Source organism: Gorilla gorilla, chromosome 10, assembly GCF_029281585.2.
Source record: "Gorilla gorilla gorilla isolate KB3781 chromosome 10, NHGRI_mGorGor1-v2.1_pri, whole genome shotgun sequence".
Classification (NCBI taxonomy): domain Eukaryota; kingdom Metazoa; phylum Chordata; class Mammalia; order Primates; family Hominidae; genus Gorilla; species Gorilla gorilla.
In genome coordinates, this window is record NC_073234.2 from 110590346 (window position 1) to 110614115 (window position 23770).

Below are 23770 nucleotides of genomic sequence, written 5' to 3' on the forward strand. Positions count from 1 at the left end.
TATACATTGCTGAGTGCTGTGGGTCTTTAAGAAGAGAGTCACTCATCTGTCTTAGGGGTTTTACAAATTCACTAGCCTAAGTAATTTATAGTGGTTATTCCCAACACCATGATTTAATACTTCACAGCATAGAAATGAAGTCTGGCTAGTTATAAATAAATGATCACTGAGCTATTATGTGCCGATCAATATTCTAATGCTTTCCATGTATCAGATTATTTAATCTTCACAATTCTATGAGTACTATTCTTTTTTTTATCTATAAAACGGTACTCTTTAGTCCCAAAAGGTTAAATAATTGGCCCAAAGTTGACCAGATCATAGCTGGTGGATCCGGGACTTAAATTCAGACTGCTGCACGTGGGCCATTCATTTAAGCCTGAAGATAAATTTAAACAGAGCAAAAATATTAAACAGGAAGGACGATAGATTGATAAAATTATGGCACAGGAATTAGGTGAAATTATGGCACATGAATTTTCTCCATGGCTTGCTATGCTATGTGGATCTTTTCAAATTCCATATTGCTGTAACATTCCTGGGGATATTGTTGATGTACTAACTTTTTCCCTTTAATAATGTCTCTTAAAAAATGTGGTTTCAAATGAAAGAGATAAATATATTCATGCCAAACTAGAGAGACATTATAATGAAACCCTGCATCATGCATCTTTTTTGAGACGGAGTCTCACTCTGTCACCCAGGCTGGAGTGCAGTGGCGTGATCTCGGCTCACTGCAAGCTCCACCTCCCGGGTTCACGCCATTCTCCTGCCTCAGCCTCCTGAGTGGCTGGGACTACAGGTGCCCACCACCATGGTCGGCTAATTTTTTGTATTTTTAGTAGAGATGGGGTTTCACTGCATTAGCCAGGATGGTCTTGATCTCCTGACCTCATGATCCGCCCCCCTCGGTCTCCCAAAGTGCTGGGATTATAGGTGTGAGCCACTGTGCCCAGCCCTCATGCATCTTAAACAACTCTGAACACATAGACAATCTTCATGTATGCTGTGCTCCCCCCAAACTCATACACACACTGGATTATTTCAAAGCAAATGATGATGTACTATTAACAGCCATCTTTATTCTTTCCCAAAATAATTTGAGTCTAAAATGCATATAATTCCTTTATTTCAAAAAAATCTACAAAAAATTGGTAGCAGTACAGGGAACAATTCTAAGGGGGGGGGGGTTTGTTATCAAAAAGCAAGCCATTGGACATTAGGAAAAAGAATTTCTTTGCCTGGCACCATGGCTCACGCCTGTAATCCCAGCACTTTGGGAGGCTGAGGCGGGTGGATCACTTGAGGTCAGGAGTTCGAGGCCAGCCTGGCCAACATAGTGAAACCCCGTCTCTACTAAAAACACAAAAATTAGCCAGGTGTGGTGGCAGGTGTCTGTAATGCCAGGCACTTGGGATGCTGAGACAGGAGGATGGCTTGAACCCGGGAGGCAAAGGTTGCAGTGAGCTGAGATGGCGCCATTGCACTCCAGCCTGGGCAACAGAGCAAGACTCTGTCTCAAAATAATAATTTCTCAAAAATCACTAAGTAATCTCTAAGTGATACATACTTGGTAACATGAGAATATTTTAGGTGCCACATTATAGCAGGAATTAAATTTAAATTTTGAAAGTGTTTTATAAGTTTTAAGAAAACTCACAAGGGTTTCTGTGCCTATTATGCAGACAAATATCATTCCCAAGCATAGGGAGAGGTCAAGAAGCAATTAAGTACCAAAGTATACCTGTTTATCTTCCAGTGGGTCAGGCTCTCCTTTACTTGACTCAGAGCTGACATCATCTTCATCAGAACTGTTGATGACTTCCTCCTCATCAGAGGGAAGGTCACCAAGACCAAGATCATTCTGTTCCTCCTGGGATGCTCCTGAACTGCATTCAACAGAAAGCAGGTATTAGTCACCTTCAATAATAAGGAGTGCTAGCAAAACAAAAACCAAATCAACATCTTATCTTCATAATGCAAACAAGATATATCTAAGGGATGTGGAAGAATGAAAAGACCCAGATCAGCCAACTTTCCCTTCCTTCACCCTGTCTCAGCTGCCAAAAACTCAAATTAATTTTTTGAATTTTTAATGATAAGAAGGTGGGTGGGAAGCAAGTTTCCCAGCTGCTCCCATCCTATGCTTCTATATATCCCTCCCAAAGAAGATCAGGTCTCTACTCCTAGAATAAACTAAGAAGCTTTACAGAAAGTGAGCTGGTTTACCATAAAAGGCTGCCAGGTATACCAGAAGAATTGCTGTTTCCTTGGGCCTTGGTGTTTAAAACAACAACAAAAACCAAGTAACAAATCTATGAGGACTCGGGGGTAATGATGGTGACGACAATCAACAGTGCAGGTGCAACTGTGAACATGTACCCTGCTCTATGGTTATCACTGTTCTGTTCACAAGACATGGGGAGGAAGAGGAAATGTTACAAATTCTCAGATTATGCTCAAGACCTGCTGCATTAGAGCTACGAGGGGCCCAAGGCCCAGCAATTTGCCCAGCAATTACAACTACCTGGGGCACAGGGCCTAGCAAATAATAAGTAAGCTTGTTTAATGCTTTCCGGGTGATTCTGATACAAGCTGAACTTGGAAAACCACAGAACCAGGCCATTTACCAATTCCTCCTTGCCAGCCTGATATCATCAAGGTTCCTCCGTTTGTTTTAATATAGATCTCATGAATCTAAAAGCCACTGTTGCAATCCAATCTGTGGGGGGAATTCCATAGGAAAGTTCCCTAAGAAGAGATGAAAATAATTCCTTCTAGCATTGGCTGGAAAGATTCAGGAGCCAATTGCCTGTAGCCACTGCTTTTCTGTCGTAAGTCTACAAGAATATCTGCAGAATAGAAGAGTATATATAGGTGGGGTCAGTAAAAGATCCACAATCAGCAGGAAAAACACTCAAGCAGAATAAGGAGACAGTTGCATTCCACTCTGGCAGGCTCTTTCAGCGGGTCACAGGCAGGTCACTCAACAGCCAAGGTTACGAGTTACGAGAATCTCTAACAGGAATCTTAAAAGCTAAAGATAAATTTTCTGCCAGTTCCTGATTACACATGGTAGGATACAGACTTGCCTCAGAAGACATTCCTGGAGCCCAACTGTTACACAAACCAGCTGGCTGGAGGCACAGTGCCAAAAGGAACACCTCTCACTGCTAAAGACGGGGTTTTCCATTACTCAATGGCTGGGGCCTCTGGGAGTCATATCACAGCCTCGTAAGGTGGGTGCATACTTTATCACAGCTCCCCAAGACATGCAGGAGACTCACTCCCCGGGGGTAAGGGGTGGATAGAGGATAGCAACTTTCTGGTTAGATCACTGCAGGATTCACTGTCTCTGGGTGCAGGGATAAGAGCCAACCCCGCCGGATAGTTAATTGTTGACTGAGATTAGCGAGAGCAAATGAGAGTTAACAGGGTGGACAGACTATAGGATCCAACCATATAGCTAGAAGAAAAGGTACCCCACCACTTGTTTTTATCGTAATTCCTTATCTCTTTATATCTTCTAAAACCCTGTTAACACAACACATGTTCAATTTCCAATCGGCAGCAGCATCACCTGGAAGCTCCTCAGAAATACACACGCTCAGGCCACCCACAACCCACCGAATCAGGATCCGTGCCGTAACAAAATCCCAGTCTATGTGTGAGAAGCTCTGTCCTAAAAGGCTTTTTGATCCAGCCCATCTGGGTACTGTTTTAGACTCCTAAGTATAATAGATTCAGACAGTTAGTAATAGGGCTGTGGCACCTATGAAGAAATTAGGTTTATTTGGCCAGGCGCAGTGGCTCACGCCTGTAATCCCAACACTTTGGGAAGCTGAGGTGGGCGGATCACGAGGTCAGGAGATCGAGACCATCCTGGCTAACACGGTGAAACCCCGTCTCTACTAAAAATACAAAATATTAGCCAGGCGTGGTGGTGGGCGCCTGTAGTCCCAGCTACTCGGAAGGCTGAGGCAGAGAATGGCGTGAACCCGGGAGGCGGAGCTTGCAGTGAGCCAAGGCTGCACCACTGCACTCCAGCCTGGGCAACAGAGTGAGATTCCATCTCCAAAAAAAAAAAAAAAGAAATTAGGTTTATTTTGTCTGGAGAGAGGGGTGAAAGGTGTTTCTTGGTCAAACATCATTTGGAAGGCTATTAAGAACATAGTAACTAGGTGTTGCCACATCCATTAGGGATACAAGAGGGATTAAAGTACAAAGTGAACATCTGAAAACAAGAAAAAAGCTTTAAATATTAAAACTACATGAATCAAAACACAATGCCATGAAACAAGGAGAGATTTTGGTGTCTCTTCTGAATCCTTTATCTCACTAAACTGCACTTGGTGGTAGACTTGTTTCCCTCATTAAAATGTAAATTTCCAAAGACAAGGAAATTGAAATTGTGTTTTCCAGCTGAATCCTCACCATACAGCCCAACACACAATGGACCCTCAAGAATTTTTCACCAAATAAATGAAAATGATATCAGAAAGCAACAGGTGTTGAATTTTAATGGTGCAGGTGGCCTGAACCAGGGTGGCTACATCAGGAACTGAGAGAAAGCGATGGATGTAAAAGGAAGAAAAATCAGGGCCGGGTATGGTGGCTCACGCCTGTAATCCCAGCACTTTGGGAGGCCAAAGTGGGTAGATGGCTTGAGCCCAGGAGTTTGAGACAAGCCTGGCCAACAGAGCTAAACCTGTCTCTACTAAAAATACAAAATTTAGCCGGGTGCAGTGGCATGTGCCTGTAATCCCAGCTACTAGAGAGACTGAGGCAGAAGAATCACTGGAACTCAAGAGGCAGAGGTTGCAGTACTCAGGAGGCTGAGGTAGGAGAATCGCTTGAACCAGGGAGGTGGAGGTTGCAGTGAGCCAAGACTATGTCACTGCACTCCAGCCTGGGTAACAGAGTGAGACTCTGTCTCAAAAAAAAAAAAAAAGAAAAGAAAAATCACTAGGACTTAGGGTAAAGGGGTGAGGAGGAAAAACTTATAGAAGACGTCAAGGTGTCAAGTCCAAGTCACAAGCAGAATGAGGGTGACATGAACTGAAACAAATGTTACAACAAGGGAGCAGATTTTAAAGGAAAGATAATGGTTTAGCAGCAAAATCTAGGATCCACATTTTACATGTTCATTTCTAAAACCATTACTCTATTTTCCCAAACAACTGTTGTCAGCTTCTGAATCTACCTAGATAATTTTAGATTTCTATTTTTATTTTTTTGAAAAAATAGACAAGGGTCTTGCTGTGTTGCCCAGGCTGATCTCAAACTCCCAGGCTCAAGCAATCCTCCCACCTCAGTCTTGCCAAAGTGCTGGGATTACAGGCATGAGCCACCATATGCAGCCAATTTTAGATTTTTGATAATGAAACAAGGACTCCTTACTGATGCCAATTGTATAGTTTGGAGTTCTGTTTATTTCCTTCCCACTGTCCGAATGATAACATCCTAAGGCTGTCTGCTTTGTGGGGTAAAGGAACAGGACATAGGGCTTCTTCCTCCACGTCTTTCTGCCTAGTTAGTTCATAATTTGATATCTGAAGTAAAAGGAAAGTAAGCTTCAACAGCAACCAGAACAAAGAGTGGGCTCTACTTCCCCAAGCACCCTAAATCAGATTCGCTTCTGCAAGGAGCCACAGTTTCTAGAAAATCAGTTTGTTTCCAGTGCACTGGAATTAAGACAAACAAGTAAAGCCAGACTTAAATTCCTACTGATGGGTAACTGTTTCCTTCAATTCCACATGCTAACATCTACACATCTGAAGTGAAGACTACATGATGCCATCACTTTTTAAAAGTTATTTTTTTCTATATGCTAGTTTCTGTATATTTACAGCACACCTCCACTGGAAGTATATCAAATTTTTCTTTCAGGTAGTAAGTCACAACTAAAGTGAAGTCCTTCTCTTTTAGAAGGAATTATCTTTTAAACTTTTAATTTATTTTATTATTATTTTTTGAGATGGGGTCTCACTCTGTCACCCAGGCTGGAGTGCAGTGGTGTGATCTCAGCTCACTGCAACCTTGCCTCCCTAGTTCAAGCGATTCTCCCATCTCAGCCTCCTGAGTAGCTGAGACTATAGGTGTACGCCACCATGCCCAGCTAATTTTTGTATTTTTAGTAGAGACGGGGTTTCACCATGTTGGCCAGGCTGGTCTTGAACTCCTGGCCTCAGGTGATCTGCCTGCCTCAGCCTCCCAAAATGCTGGGATTACAGGCATGAGCCACCATGCCCAGCGGAATTATCTTTTTTAGAAATACTAAATCCATTTTCTCTAAGAGTTTTTAGGAACAGAAAACCTGTACAATGATAAGCCAGCATAGCAACTGCCAGGTTCACCAAAAAACATCCTTCTGAGCCCCCACTAAATTAAAAATTCCAGCAAGGAGAAGGGATAAGGGATAGGATGGCCAAGAGAAGGAAAGGAAAAGCTGAGTTAAGAATGGCTTCTCTGTTGTTGACAAATTCCAGTTATCTTTTTCTTCTTTTGCCTGTGGTTTTATTCTGAGCCCCTTCACCAAGGAATGTTTCATGTAATTCCTCCCAAGCTTGAAGAAAGAAGTTCTTTCCAATTCCCTCACCTTCAGAAGTTTCCTTCTCATTTCCAAGTCACCACATGTAAATCTCAACTTCTGTGGTCTTTCTCTTCCTCTTCTTTCTACTCCTGGCCCAAACTGAACAGAAACCTGCTTGTCCTCAGGATGTCGTGATAATTTTTTTTCAAATGCTGTCTCATTATGACTTGGTGATTATGTGTTTCCTTTGGCACATTTCATATTTATCACACAATGAGGGGAAAAAAACTACCACTATGGGCTTTAAATTAGCAAAATAAATTTCAAGTTATTTAGTAGTTATTATAGCACACTAACTATAAAATTGGTATACAATTTTCACCAAAAAATTATTTCTATTTTGTTTTACCAGGAAACATTTCCTTCTGTTACTTCAGTTCCCTTATAGGACTGCAGATTCCACTGTCACAGTAAAACCATGAATCAAATCAATTTTAAACAACAATTTATTTATTTATTGGTAGAGACAGGGTCTCTCCCTACATTGCCCAGGCTGCTCTTGAACTCCTGGCCTCAAGTGAACCTCCTGCCTTGGCCTCCCAAAGTGCTGGGATGACAGCATGGAGCCACTGTGCCTAAAAAAAACTATTTTAAAAATCCTTCTTACTCTCCTTTTCAGGTCTTCTCAATTACACAGCAATTCTAGAATTTTCTCCATCCCTTACTCAGGTAATGTTCTTGAGGTCTACCACCAAAATGAGTTTGGAAACATGGCACGACTTGTGAAATAGGCATAGTTGGCCATTTGCATCCTCCAAAAAGCAACCGTCACGTATTCACATCATGTTTTTAGGTTTTTCAAACACAAGATTGTGCACAATTATTTTAAGTATGTGCAGAGCCAGGTGACAGGACTGAACAAATATCAAGTTCAACCAGTGTGACTCCTGAGTGCTGGTAGGTAAAGTAGGTAAACCAGATCAACTAGTAGGTCTTTCTCCTAACTGCTTTCACGAAAAAGAAACATCAATGCTTCAGTAATACGTAAGGCTATGGATGCTGATGTTCTTACTGAATAAGTATAATAGCAGAAATCCTTCCCCCTGAAAGAAAAGGACATCTATCAATTTTTTTATGTCCTTGCATTATGAAGGTATCAAATATATTGATTTTTAATCTTCTCTTCGAGAGGTTGCTTGATTAAAGGTTAGGACAAATTTTAATTTAAAAATTAATGATTTTATTATCTCGATTTCAGTTTTTAAAATCCTATAATGTATGTATGTAGTGTATAAACTTTTTGAGTTAAATTCTTTAATATTCACAAAATAAAAATAAATAAAATCACTAAAATACTTAAAGGGATAGTACCACAGAATTTTGTTACTTAAAGGAAGATAGAAAAAAATGAATAAACAAAGAAACTTACAACATAAAATGTACACGATCAGTGTTTTATTTTTTCATTCTTAAGTTTTAGAGGTTTTAACAACTGAGCCTTTCAAACTAGCAAGCTAGGGTTCAATGGCTTCAAAAAAAAGAAATCACACAAAAATATCCAGCTTCCCTGAAATATAAACCAGAAACTGTTTAAAACTGTCTCTGGGTGACTCTGTTAGGGTAAAATGCCAGGCTTCAAATGATGGATATTTTTTAAAAACAGGCCTGCTTCATTTTCCAGAAGCAACCTCCACCTTTGCAAATACCATTACTATCACCTTCCCCCAAGTAATTACGAGGATTCTTAGAATTGTATGCTACTGACTAAAGACATAATCAGGGCCAGGGGTGGTGACTGATGTCTGTAATCCCAGCACTTTGGGAGGCTGTGGGGGGTGGGGGTGATTGCTTGGGCCTAGGAGTTCGAGACCGGCCTGGGCAACACAGGGAGAGACCCCATTTCTATGAAAAAAAAAAAAAAATTGCATGGTGGTATGTGCCTGTGGTCCTAGCTACCTAGCTACTTGGGAGGCTGAGGTGGGAGGATCACTTGAGCCCAAGAGGTCGAGGCTGCCATGAGCCACAATTATGACCCTGCACTCCAGCAGGTGAGGGACCAAGACCTTGTCTCATAAATAAATAAATAAGACCAAAATCATAATCAGTACCTTGAGGCTGCTATTTAAAATACAGTCCTCACAAGACAACTCTGAAAATTGTTTAAAAAACAAATAGAATGCAAAATTCTTTAAAATAGAAGAGTACCTACCCATATGCTTGCAACTTTTATATGTAATTGGCTTTAAAGTCATTCATTAAGATTTAACATAAAGAAGCAGTCTTAAAGGGATCTTCCTTCAATAGCCATTAAAAAAAGACCGGTTAAATAAATTGGGGTTATATTCACATAATGAATTACTAAACAGTTATTTAATTTGTTTAGTAATTACTAAACAGTTATTTAACAGGCCAAGGCAGCTGGATCACCTTAGGTAGGAAATTTGAGACCAGCCTGACCAACATGGAGAAACCCCATCTCTACTAAAAATACAAAATTAGCCAGGCATGGTGGCACATACCTGTAATCCCAGCTACACGGGAGGCTGAGGCAGGAGAACTGCTTGAACCTGGGAGGCCAAGGTTGCGGTCAGCTGAGATCCTGCCATTGCACTCCAGCCTGGGCAATAAGAGCGAAACTGCCTCAAAAAAAAAAAAAAAAAAAAAGGAGGTAGATCTATGCACAGTGGCATAGATCATTCTCCAGGAAATATTGTTAGGTTAAAAAGAAATCAAGGCACAGAGTGTGCTCCTATTTGTGAAGAGAAGCAAAAAGAAGAGTACATATACACAAAACCATGTAAAAAGTGTGTATATTTGTGTGTGTGTGCGCACAAACATGCTGACATATACCAGGCTGTCCCCGAACACATTCAGAAAAACTGATAAATATAGTTGAAGTACAGTTGCCTCTGGGACTAAAGTCCTGAGAATAAAAGACAGACTTTTTTTGTTTTGTTTTGTTTTTGAGACAGGGTCTTGCTCTATCACCCAGGCTGGAGTGCACACCCAGGTTAGAGTGCAGTGGTGTGATCACAGCTCACCGTAACTTCTGTCTCCCAGACTCAGTGATCCTCCTGCCTCAGGCTCCCAAGCACTTGGGACGACAGGTGCGTGCCACCACACCTGGCTAATTTTCGTATTTTTTCTTTTGTAGAGACTGGGTTTTGCCATGTTGCCAAGGATGGGCTCAAACTCCTAGGCTCAAGTGATCTGCCTGCCTCAGCCTCCCAGAGTGCTAGGTGTGAGCCACCACGCCTGGCTGAGAGATTTTATTATTTGCCCTTCAGTACATTTTAAAAAGTTGTTATCACGTGCATTTTTACTTTTTCAAAGTTGACCACCCCCCCGACACACACAGAGTCTGAAAAGCTTCATAAAAGGTGGTTCAAAGCATATATGTATTTATACATTTATACACACATTTTTATATGTATATAAACTCTTTAGGGATAGTTTATTTTCTTCCCAGGATGATGAGATTAAAGATATTTTCTCCTGTTCTTTCCCTTTCTCCCCCAACCCCCAGACTTGGAGATCTGTGTAAACATTTTCAGGATTGCCGTTTCCAAAAAAAAAAAAATCTCTTTTAACTATTGCTTAAGTTGTTAAGATATATAAATTACGGCTTTCCCTTACTGCCGGGAGGGGCTTGTTTGGGAGAACCTTAAGTCTAAGTCTCTAAATAATAGGTAGGAAGGGGAGATCTGGCTAGCCAGTTGATAGCTTTAAAAAAGAAAAAAAGAAGTCAGTAGAGGGATTGTTCAACAGCCTGCAGGGCCCACAGAGTAACCACACAACTTGTTGACTACGTCACAGTGAACAGCAACATAATAATAGGGTCCGTCTCCCATAGTTCTCCATCTGGTTGTGGGAGAGCTTCCTGACCTGCGAGTAAAGATGATCATGTGCTTCAGGGTTCCTGGTCCTATCTTAATGACACAGGAGGAGCCCCATGGTGAAAACAGTCCAACAGACACTCTTGGCCATCTACCTTAGCTGGGAGGCATCCAGGTCAAACCTAGCTAGAAGGAATCCAGGTCTAGCTAGAAAGGAATAAATTGTTACAAAAATGTCTCCTGAAACAAGCACTACATAAAATAAATCTGCAACATTTAATTACCATCAATTTTGCTTTCTTAGAATTGGGATTCACATCACGAAATGTGGACAACTTTCTTGTTAATACAAATAGAAAAGCATTCTACTGAGCTTGAGGTTGCCTCCAATAAAATATGGCAAGTTCCAGTTGGGCACGGTGGCTCACGCCTGTAATCCTAGCACTTTGGGAGGCTGAGGCAGGCAGATCACAAGGTCAGGAGATCAAGACCATCCTGGCTAATGCAGTAAAACTCCATCTCTACTAAAAATACAAAAAAATTAGCTGGGCGTGGTGGCGGGCGCCTGTAGTCCCAGCTACTCAGGAGGCTGAGGCAGGAGAATGGCGAGGCGGAGCTTGCAGTGAGCTGAGATCACACCACTGCACTCCAGCCTGAGCAACACAGTGAGACTCTCTCAAAAAAAAAAAAAAAAAAAAAAAGGCAAGTTTCCAATCCAATTCCATCATTGCACCAAAGATGATGTTTCTCTTATTGAAAACTAAAAAGTTTTAAGACAAAGTTAGAGTTGACTTAGTATCATTTCTCCCCTTCACATCCTCATTATGTAATATACTGTCTGTACCTACTTGATGCCAGAAAAAATAAAGGCCATTAGAAATAATGAGGTTGGGATGGCTATAAGAGAATACTTCATAGTTACATACACATATATATGTATACATACTTTTTTTTTGGAGATGGAAGCTGGAGTGTAGTGGCATGATCTTGGCTCACTGCAACCTCTGCCACCCGGGTTCAAGTGATTTTCCTGCCTCAGGCTCCAGAGTAGCTGGGACTACAGGTGCCCCACCACGCCCGGCTAATTTTTGTATTTTTAGTAGAGACTGGGTTTCACTATGCTGGCCAGGCTGGTGTCAGACTCCTGACCTCAGGTGATCCACCTGCCTTGGCCTCCCAAAGTGCTGGGATTACAGGTGTGAGCCACCTTGCCCAGCCTATACATACATTTTTAAAAATACTTTTGTAATACTTAGAATATATGAAAATGGTGATGCCATTTATTTCAGTAAACATTTATCGAGGGCCCACTATGTTTCATTTACTATTTTAGGAGGCAGATGAAGATAATACTGAATTAGTTACAATGTTCAAACTACAAATTCTACTGACTGCTTCTCTTTATTTTCCTACTGAGACCTTCTTAAACAGATAAAGGCAGAAGGGATTGAGATAACCACATTAATTTAAGACAAAGGAAAGAACCACTTTCTGAAAAGAGACAACTTGGCTGGGCACAGTGGCTCACGCCTGTAATCCCAACTACTCGAGAGGGGCAAGACTGGTTAGTAAGTTAGTAGAAAAAACAGCTCATCCTTTGACTACCTTCTCTAACAGGGTGACCACTTTGTCCTGGTGTCAGCTGTACACACCTCTTTGCTTCCTCTAAGGTCTTGTCATCATAATCCTAACAGCCACTGAAAAGGTGGTGAGCCTTTTGGAAAATATGACTACTCCGCCTGGCCACGCTATGCTCTTGATTGTGAGTCAGCACAAAACCATTGCGGTGCAAGGCTGAAAATTAAGGCCCAATATTATGCTCTGCCTTGACATCTGGGGAAAATCAGAAGGGCTCCAAATGGTCTCACTACACACTGCCCTTCCCACTATGCTTCTGCTGATAAAGTCCCCTGGCCACCCTCTTAGTCACAAGGACCAGGTGCAGTGTCTGCCTAGCCCTGAGAAGTGGGTTTTAGTTCCCTGCCAGTCAGCAGAGAGTTATTTAAACAAGCCAATCACATCCTCTCATGGGAACCAGGAGTGACCCCCACCCTCTTGTATAAAGCCTGCCTCCTGCAACCCCTAGTTGTTCCTGAGTACAGGCCTGGGTGGCCAGGTGTGGCATGCTGTGTCCTCCTCTAGGCTGGGACTACATGTGACTGAGAAACTGCTGTTGATCTCACCCGTCCAGTGTCGAGCATCAGGATTCAGCCATTCCCGTAACCCTAAGCAGAAATCCCTCCCTCACTAACGGGGTGAAGAGGAGGTAATTCAAACAACCTCCAAGGCCAGGGGCAGTGGTTCCCAGCAATTTAGGAGGCCGAGGCAGGAGGATCATTTGAACCCAGGAGTTTGAGATCAGCCTAGGCAACACATGGAGATCCCGTCTCTACAAAACATAAAAAATTAGCCAAGTATGGGGGTGTACACCTGTGGTCCCAGCTACCTGGGAAGATGAGGTGGGAGGATGGCTTGAACCCACAAGTTTGAAGCTGCAGAGAGCAGTGATTGTGCCACTGCACTCAGGCTGGGTGACAGAGCAAGAACCTGTCTCAAACAACAAAAACAACAACAAAACAACCTCCAAAAAAGGTGCCATTCTCTGGGATCGTGAGGTACAAAGCAGGTGCACTGGCAGATTTTAATAAGATTATCCTGAGAAATTACATTGAGAGGTGTACAAAGTCAGCTTTGTGTTTACCTAAGTATATTTTGCATATACATCTAGACTCTGCCATGATACACTCAAGCAATTTTCAAGTTAAAGGCATTAACTTACATGTTCCAGAATGTGGCATACTCCATTTTACAGAATGCTAAATGTTACATTATATACAGACCCCACTATAATGAAAGGGTAGGGGAATTACAAGGAAACCAATAGCCAAAACCAAAGGACTTCTGCAATCATTCCCAGATGTTATTTTATCTAAACCTATTTAAGTGTATCAATTTCCAATAGGAACCACAATCATATCTGGGATTTCCCACTAACATGGGGGAAAAGGATCAAAGCCTTCTTGGGAGCCCATGAGGAGCCACAGAGGGGGAGGTTAGTCATTGCTCATGAATAAATCTGTCTACTTCCTTATTTAAAACTATATACAAGTAAGCCTATTTGCCATCTTTCTTCTTCAGATTCTATTCACACAAATGATATGTCTTCAAGGTCTACTCTAGACCAGTTATAAACCATCAATAACCCCCCAAAACCATAAGGAACCCACATCTTTCTGAGACAGCACCCTGGGGAAGCTGTAGAGGGTGTCAGGAAAAGACATGGATTTCTTCCTGCACGTTTTTTTTTTTTTTTTTTTTTTGAGATGGAGTCTTGCTCTGTCGCCCAGGCTGTAGTGCAGTGGTGCGCGATCTTGGCTCACTGCAACCTCCGCCTCCCAGGTTCAAGCGATTCTCGCGCCTCAGCCTCCTGAGTAGCTGGGATTACAGGTGTCCACCACCAAGCCCAACTAATTTTTTATATTTTTAGTGAAGATGGGGTTTCGCCATGTTGGCCAAGCTGGTCTCAAACTCCTGACCTCAAGTGATTTGCCCGCCTTGGCCTCCCAAAGTGCTGGGAGTACAGGCAGGAGCCACCACACTCAGCCTTTTTTTTTGAGACGGAGTCTCACTCTGTCATCCAGACTGGAGTGCAGTGGTGCGATCTTGGCTTACTGCAACCTCCGCCTCCCAGGTTCAAGCAATTCACTTGCCTCAGCCTCACAAGGAGCTGGGATGACAGGCGCCAGCCACCATGCCCAGCTAATTTTTGTATTTTTAGTAGAGACAGGGTTTCACCATGTTGGCCAGGCTGGTCTTGAACTCCTGACCTCAAGTGATCTGCCTGCCTCGGCCTCCCAAAGTGCTGGGATTATAGGTGTGAGCACCCGGGCCCTTCTTCCACTCTTAATCCCACGCATCAGTGAGTCCTTACACCAGTTACATTGCTGACTAGTTCTGTGTTTATTTTTAGCTTCTTTCATTGGGAAACCAAAAAAAATCACTACTTTTCTATCAAACTCAGATTACATCTTTGAAAGCGAGAGTCAGGGAAAATGGAAGGGAAGTGAAAATAAACATGTATTCAAGTAAAATAAACATGTATTCAAGTAAAATAAACATTCGCTTCTGACAGGATCACAAACATTTATCACAGTTTCATACATTTCTACGAGAGAAGGAAAGGCGGCAGAGAAGAAAAAAAAATGCTCTTTCAGCCTAAGAGACCTGCATTTGAAGGCAGGGTCCACCACTCACGGCTGTGTGTAACTGGCTAGTTAATTGGACTAAGTTTACATTTCCCTATATTATAAAATTGAGATAATAGGCCGGGCACAGTGGCTTACGCCTGTAATCCCAGCATTTTGGGAGGCTGAGGCAAGAGGATCATGAGGTCAGGAGTTCGAGACCAGCCTGGTCAACATGGTGAAACCTCGTCTCTTCTAAAAATACAAAAATTAGCCAGGGATGGTGGTGCGCACCTGTAATCCCGGCTACTCAGGAGGCTGAGGCAGGAGAATTGCTTGAACCTGGGAGGCGGAGGTTGCAGTTAGCTGAGATTGCACCATTGCACTCCAGCCTGGGCAACAGCGCAAGACTCCATCTCAAAAATAAAAATAAAAATTGAGATAACATACCACCTGCAATGAAGATTAAATGAGATCATGTGAATATATCTGTTATATGCAATGGACAGGAAATAAAGACAGCTTTTTAAAAAGCAGGCATGAGAAAGGGGACAACATCATAGTTCATCCAGTAAGCAGTATGGCAAGAGGAACTGAAAGTTGCTCTTGTTCCCCCTAGAAATCCCAAAATTTAGTATAATACCTTTCTTGCATGAATGTATTAACAAATGAATGGATTCCATCCTAATATCTCACACATACATAGTATAGCGTGATTAGGCAAATCTAACCTGCTGCCTGTTTTTGTAAGGTCTATGAGCTAAGAATGCTTCTTATATTCTTTTTTTTTTTTTTTTTTTTTTTTGAGACGGAGTCTTGCTGGGTCACCCAGGCTGGAGTGTAGTGGCACGATCTCGGCTTACTGCAACCTCTGCCTCCTGGGTTCAAGCAATTCTCCTGCCTCAGCCTTCCAAGCAGTAGAGATGGGGTTTTGCTATCTTGGCCAGTCTGATCTTGAACTCCTGACCTTAAGTGATCCTCCTGCCTCAGCCTCCCAAAGTGCTGGGATTATAGGCATGAGCCACTGTGCCCAGCCTGGCTCTTATATTCTTAAATCATGAAAAAAAAAGAACAATATTTTGTGACACATGAAAATGATTTTCATGTCCATAATGAAGTTTTATTGGAAAACAGCCACGCTCATTTGTTTCTGTACTATCTGTCACTGCTTTTGCACTACATTGGCAGAGCTGAAGAGATGCAACAGAGACCTATGGCCTGCAAAGTCTAAAATATTTATCATCTGGCCCTTTACAGAAAACGTTTGCTGATCCTTGGTACAGTAGATTACCCAAAAGAAGCAGTATATTTCCTTTGGGGCAAAACTGCCTGTGTTCGAATCCGAGTTCTGCCACATACTAAGTAGGTGAAATTGAGTCAGTTTTTAACCTCTCTGTGCCTCAGTTTTTCCTCCATAAAATGAGGATCATAATATTGCCTACCTGCTAGAATTTTGTGGGGATTAAACAAATTAATACAAGCAATGCACTAACAATGCCTGGTACACAGAAAGCTCGTTTGCTCACTCACTGTTTCTCTTGTATATACTTAAAAGTCTAGAACTGTATAAAAAGTGACTTCAGGCCGGGCATAGTGACTCATGCCTGTCCCAGAACTTTGGGATGCCGAGGCGGGCAGATCACGAGGTTAGGAGATCGAGACCATCCTGGCTAACACGGTGAAACCCCATCTCTACTAAAAATACAAAAAATTAGCTGGTCGTGGTGGCAGGCGCCTGTAGCCCCAGCTACTCGGAAGGCTGAGGCAGGAGAATGGCATGAACCCAGGAGGTGGAGCTTGCAGTGAGCCAAGATTGTGCCACTGCACTCCAGCCTGGGAGACAGTGCAAGACTCCATTTCAAAAAACAAACAAACAAGTTACTTCAGGCTGGGCGTGGTGGCTCATGCCTGTAATCCCAACACTTTGGGAGGCCGAGGCGGGCAGATCATGAGGTCAGGAGATCGAGACCAGCATGGCCAATATGGTGAAACCCCGTCTCTACTAAAAATACAAAAATTAGCCAGGCATGGTGGCATGCATCTGTAATCCCAGCTACTTGGGAGGCTGAGGTAGGAGAATCACTTGAACCTGGGAGGCGGAGGTTCCAGTGAGCCAAGACTGTGCCACTCACTCCAGCCTGGGTGACTGAGCGAGGCTGCGTCCCAAAAAAAAAAAAAAAAAAAAAAGTGACTTCAGAGAGAAGCTTCTGCATTATCAATCATGTGAAACAGCTCATCACCAGCTTAAAGGTCTGAGTCAAGAACTCCTACAGTGAGGTCATGTGAGCCACGGTTTTGCAGCAGGTTACTCCTAGAGCTCATTTTCCATGTTTAATTTCACTACTTATTTTTGGTAGCTTACTACTTGTACAGTAATATCCTGAAGCTCAGAATAACTACAGTTTCATGCATATCTCAATATTCTCTCTTATTTCTAAAACAATTTTAGTCACATATAATGACGAATTCACAGGTATTCCACTAGATCTCAAAGTACCTTTTCAAGTATGTTTTGAAAAGCTGGCTTTGTCCCTCTTTGCTTAATAATGATCACATCGATGCGACAAAGGCCAAGGCGGCCTATGAATGACACTGATAAGCATACCTCACGTATGCAATAAAGTTGCTGATGTCTCTAGTAATGTAAACTTCATTTTGCAATATAAAGCAAAGAGTCCTATTTCTTTTCTAAATGGAAATTTTCATATTGCACTGAACTAGAAAAAGCCCAGTAGAACGCAATTTCAAAACAGTGATCACTTGCTCTGAGCTACTAGCTGAAGGCACAGAAAAAACATGGGGAGAAGAGGGAAGTAGAAGAAATGAAGAAACCAGAAAACAGTAAGTAAGGCAAGGTAAAGGAGAGAAATAAGCAGATGGGCAAAGCACCATCCGTGTGTGTGTGTGTGCAGAGGACATGTTACCACAGACACAGGAGAAGGAAGACAAGGTTCCTGCCCTGGGGAAAATGGAGCTGTCAGCCTTTGTCTTTCTCATGTACCTCAAAGATAACAATAGCCTCATAGGGACAGAGTTTACTCCTAAACTTTCCACTTATTCTAAAACTTTCCATGTGAAAAATCAAAACAAACAAAACCCCCAAAACCTTATCTCTCCAGTGGAACGGAGGTGGATAAAGAGAAGAAAAGGAGGGAGGATTTTACTTTTCACTTCATGTACATTTAACTTTTTTTAAGACAACAATTTTATATAACTTTTATAACTAAACAAATACGTAAAGAACTGAAAATCCCCATTCTCTCTTCTCCAAGTTTACTAATCTCAGTTATTTCAAATATTCCTTAAAAACAACTTTTTTTTTTTTTAATACTTGGTAAGGAAAGGTCAAAGGTAAAGCAGGCAGAGAGGATGAATTAGAGAAAGCTATCCCGATCTGCTCTTCCCACAAAATGCAAAGAAAGAAAAGAAAAAAATCTGGCCATGTTGACATGTGGATTACAGCAATAGTTTTTGGTCTACTTCATGTAGATAATCTCAGAATGAATTCTCTAATTCCCTAGACCACTCCCCACTCTGAAAATAATAAATTCCCTGTACTTTGTAAGGCAAACCCAGTGAACAAAGAATATTTTCACCCTGGGCATCAGGAAATTATGTATAGCAAAATGGAAGCTTCTATACACCCCCACATCTGTGTTCACAGTCACAGATTTTATTTAACAGAACCCATCCACAGGGTATTAGCTGCATAGCCAGCACAGATATTTACTGGGGCCAAGATTTCAAAGACCAGGCAGAGAAGACATTAATTTGTAGAGTACAAAAGAGCACACAAAAAATGTTTTTGCTTCTTAACACTGTGAGGGCTCAATAAGAATTAAAGCTGCTTAGAATCACTGCTATCAAGAGTCAATCTAGCTAGGTGCAGTGGCTCACGTCTGTAATCCCAGCACTTTGGGAAGCCAATGAGGGAGGATTGCTTGAGCCCAGAGTTTGAGACCAGCCTTGGCAACATGGTGAAGCCCCATCTCTGCAAACAAATACAAAAATTAGCTGGGTGTGGTGCCGTGGGCCTGTAGTCCCAGCTACTTGGGAAGATGAAGTGGGAGGATCACCTAAGTCTGGGAGGTTGAGGCTGCAGTGAGCTGTGATCTTGCCACTGCACTCCAACCTGGGTTGACAGAGCGAGACCCTGTTTCATAGAAAGAAAAAAAAAAAGAATCTAGTAAGGTCATATTCAAGAAAAGGGGAAGCATCAACAGTTAATCAAGTAACCACTGGGTATAAAAACATACTTAAACTAATTTTACCATCAAAAAAACCTCCTAACCTAGCTAGAGCTAATATATTTGCTTATTTTCACAGTATTTAAGTTTTGCCCTACAGAAAGATTTCACAGAGTATTTTAAAAAGACCAAATGGATTTCCTTAATAGTAATAGAAAACTTTGACCTTTCAGATCTTTAATATTCTTCGCTTGTTAGTACTAACTTTCATTGCAAAAGTTCCTTTTATATTCAAATATGGTGCTCCACACACAGTGAATGTGCAGTAAGTATCTGTTAACTAGAAAGAGTATTTAATACATTGAGAAAAGATGTACTATACTAAATAGTTTTCAGTTTGTCTTTACAAATCCTTTAAGCATTTTACCTGCTTTCTAACAGCTAAGACATGGGATTTTATCTGTTGTACAGTAAGAATAAAAAGATAAGATGTTTTCTTTTGTTTTTGAAATGGAGTCTTGCTCTGTCGCTCAGGCTGGAGTGCAATGGCACGATCTCGGCTCACTGCAACCTCCGCCTCCAGGGTTCAAGTGATTATCCTGCTTCAGCCTCCCGAGTAGCTGAGATTACAGGCGGCCACCACTGCGCCCGGCTACTTTTTATATTTTTAGTAGGGACAGGATTTCGTCATGTTGGCTAGGCTGGTTTCGAACTCCTGACCTCAGGTGATCTGCCTGCCTCGGCCTCCCAAAGTGCTGGGATTATAGGCGTGAGCCACCGCACCTGGCCAAGATGTTTTCTTAAATTAATATTTTTCTAAAAGATTTTATAGCTCTTAGGTAATACTCTTAAATCTTTTCCATATCGATATCTAATTAGCCCATACCAGGGCTCAGAAAAAAACTTTATTTTATTTAGACCGTACCCATATGTTACATGGAGACAAGACAGCAGAGTCTAAAATACTATATTTTGGCCAAAAAATATATGTTGAAATCCTGAACTATATGGATTATTCATCCTGTAAGAGAAAACATGCCTTCCATAGCCAAATCATTCTGATATTTCCCCACATATGTAAAAATTTTGGGCGAGGCATGGTGGCTCACACCTGTAACCCCAGCACTTTGCGAGGCCAAAGCAGGAGGATTGCTTGAGGCCAGGAGTTTGAGACCAGCCTGGGCAACATAGTAAAATTCTGTCTCTATATTTTTAAAAAAAGTTAAAAATTAAAAAATACATAAAAATGTCACTAGACCCTTCACCAGAACATTTTAGTAAATTTTTGCTAACTCCAAAGCTACCTGTATACAGACTGCCTAGATTTTTTCAGTTTCAGTCTTACTACATGTAAGACTACAGGGACAGTTCTTTCATTTACAGTTCCATCAAACTAGATTTTTTTAAGTGATACATCTTCTTTGCATTTTCTGAATAGCACATTTAGATATGGTAAGACCTGTACTAACCAAGAAACTGTCAAAACTGCTTTTGATTGGCATGGGAATTTAGACTCCATGCTTGCTTTCTGCAGGTTTGGTGAGAGGACTGGTGGAATGGAGTGCTTCTTGCATAACCATCCCACAATACGGAAGGATGCTCACTATGTATCTAATAAAGACAGATGCATGTGAGGTCTTTTAATTCAATTTCTCTTCTCCAAGGGAGCTTTGTTTTAGCAAATAGCAGTAATACTCCACAGCAGTGTAACTGCTTTCCAAAATTAACAGATGTTTCCTGTACATTCTGGAAGCCTGGTCAGTGGGACACTGGTTTACTCAAAATGCAGCTGGATTCTGACTTCACACAAGCAAAAGCAGTGTTTAACCTGACCACTGTTTGCTCAGATGTGACTACTTAATTTGTGCCAGGTATCTGCTGGGGCCAAGGATACAAAGGTGTTGTAATCTCTCACAATATTTATTCTTACATAGTTGTCCCTGGGTATCTGTGGGGCATTGGTTTCAGGACCCCCCACAGAGACCAAACTCCATGGATGCTCAAGTCCCTTATATAAAATGGTATGGTACTTGCATATAAACTACATATATCCTCCTGTATACTTTATTTATTATCATTATTTTGAGACAGAGTTTCGTTCTTGTTGCCCAGGCTGGAGGGAAATAGCACGGTCTCAGCTCACTGCAACCCCACCTCCAGGTTCAAGCAATTCTCCTGCCTCAGCCTCCCAAGTAGCTGGGATTATAGGCACCCGCCACCACATCTGGCTAATTTTTTTGTATTTTTAGTACAGATGGGGTTTCACCATATTGGCCAGGCTGGTCTCGAACTCCTGACCTCAGGTGATCCACCTCCCAAAGTGCTAGGATTACAGGCATGAGCCACCACTTGTGGCTCCTCCTGTATACTTTAAATCACTGTTAGACTACTTATAACCAACTAATATAAATGCTACACAAATAGTTGTTATATTATTTAGGGAATAATGACAAGAACTAAAAGTCTAAAAGTCTGTACATGTTCAATACAGATGCAACCATCCATTTCCCCCCAAAATTTTTTCAATAAGCAGCTTAGTGAATCCATGGGTGTACAACTGATGATTACAAAGAGCAGAATGTACATGTATTTTTTAGGGGGGAAGCAGAGGGAGGTTAACAAAATGTTATGATAGAATGATGAGTTGGTGCTGTGCAACAGTAGAAGACCAAGGAAAGGGGTCCATTGTACTGTCTGATATGTAGTTAAAATCAATATAGTAAATGTTAGCTATTTTTATTATACCATAAACAGGATATGCCAGGCAATATGCTAGAGAAGGGAGTGGAGGCACAATGTACAAAAATTCGCTTCCTCATTCATTCTTTCAATAAATATTTACTAAGCACCTATGTGTCAGGCACTGTTCTGGGCACTGAGGACAAGGCAGTGTAACAAAATTTAGGATCCCCCATCCATGCAGGCTATTTTCTAGTAGGAGAGACACATAAGCAAACAAGTAGATAATATACTGACAAGAAGAGGCAGTGTTAGAAAGGAAGAACGAGATGAGTGGATGGAGAACAATGGGGAAGATTGGGAGGGGAGTGTATTGTGTTACCTTTCCTACATTGGAAGGGGAGGATTTCCACAAAAGGTAGCATGTGAATTAGGTCTAGAAAGATGAAAAATTCTCTGTCTGGGAAAAGGGTTTTTTAGGTAGTGGAACAAAGCCATGAGAGAAGAGCATGTTTTGGAATGTAGAATGTGGTCAATTTTGTGTAGATGGGCAATAAGATGATCAGACTGGGAAGGCAGACTGCCATAATGTGATATTACTGCACACCTGTCAGCATTGCTAAAATAAAAAACAGCGACAACTACCAAGTGCTGGTGAGGTGTGCAGACACTGGGTCACTCATACATTGCTGGTAGGAAAGCAAAATGGTATACCTACTCTGGAAAACAGTTTGGCATCTTCTTATAAAACTAAACATGCAATTCCCACACAATCCCTAATTGCACTTTTGGGCATTTATTCCAGAGAAATGAAAATATATTCACACAAAAACCTGAATATGAATGTTCATGACAGATTTATTTGTAAAAGCCAAACAGTGGAAATGGCCCAGATGTCCTTTAAGTGAAATACTACTAATATTTAGCAATACTTAGCATTAAAAAAGAAAAAGCTATTGGCATACGCAACAACTTGGATGGCTCTACAGAAAATCATGCTGAATTTTTTTTTTTTTTTTGAGGCGGAATTTCACTTTCATCACCCAGGCTGGAGTGCAACGGCATGATCTCAGCTCACTGCAACCTCTGCCTCCTGGGTTCAAGCAATTCTCCTGCCTCAGCCTCCTGAGTAGCTGGAATTACAGGTGCCCACCACCACGCCTGGTTAATTCTTGTTTTTTGTTTTGTTTTGTTTTGTTTTTTTGAGACGGTGTCTCACTCTGTTGCCCAGGCTGGAGTGCAGTGGCGTGATCTTGGCTCACTGCAACTTCTGCCTCCTGGGTTCAAGCGATTCTCTTGCCTCAGCTTCCCAAGTAGCTGGGACTACAAGCATGCACCACCACACCCAGCTAATTTTCATATTTTCAGTAGAGACAGGGTTTCACCATGTTGGCCAGGCTGGTCTCAAACTCCTGACCCCAGGTGATCCGCCTGCCTCAGCCTCCCAAAGGGTTGGGATTATAGGCATGAGCCACCATGCCTGGCCCATGCTGAATTTTTTTAAAATGCCAATTCCAAAAGGCCACATGCTATATGATTCTATATTTTTATTATTTTGTTACATTTTCTACTTTATTATTTTATATTTTATTTTTATTTTTTTGGAGACAGGGTCTCACTCTGTCACCCACGCTAGAATGCAGTGGCGTGATTACAGCTCACTGGAGCCTTGACCTCCTGGGCTCCAGTGATATTCCTGCCTCAGACTCCCAAGTAGCTAGGACTACGGGCATGTACCGTCACACGTTTTTAAATTTTTTGTAGAGATGGAGTCTCGCCAAGTTGCCCAGGTTGGTTTTGAACTCCTGGGCTCAAATGATGTTCCTTCCTTGGCCTCCCAAAGTGCTGGGGTTATAGGCATGAGCCACTGTGGCTGGCTGTGATTCCATTTTATATAACTTTTTTTTGAGACGGAGTTTCGCTCTTGTTGCCCAGGCTGGAGTGCAGTGGCATGACCTCAGCTCACCACAACCTCCACCTCCCAGGTTCAAGCGATTCTCCTGCCCCAGCCTCCTGAATAGCTCAGATTACAGGCATGAACCACTATGCCTGGCTAATTTTGTATTTTTAGTAGAGTCGGGGTTTCTACATGTTGGTCAGGCTGGTCTCGAACTCCCAACCTCAGGTGATCCGCCCGCCTCAGCTTCCCAAAGTGCTGGGATTACAGGCGTGAGCCACTACGCCTGGCCTTATATAACATTTTTAAACAACAAAACAATCTGAAATAGACTAGTGGTTGCCAGGGGTTGACGGGAAGAGGTGGGAGGGGGGTGGGTGTGGGTATAAAAGGACAAGAGGGGTCTTGGTGGTGATGGAATGGTGAAGATGGAGATGCAAACCTACACATCTAAT

The 23770-nt window shown here is 42.0% G+C and overlaps 1 protein-coding gene across 1 annotated transcript in view; it reads right to left on the reverse strand.

Moving 5' to 3' along the window:
* The window catches only part of FGD6 (FYVE, RhoGEF and PH domain containing 6), a 136953-nt gene that overhangs the window by 90004 nt on the left and 23179 nt on the right, over positions 1-23770 (reverse strand). Inside the window, exon 3 of the mRNA XM_019039355.4 lies at positions 1745-1889. Coding sequence (XP_018894900.3) covers positions 1745-1889 — 145 coding nt within the window. The remainder of the gene's footprint in view (positions 1-1744; positions 1890-23770) is intronic.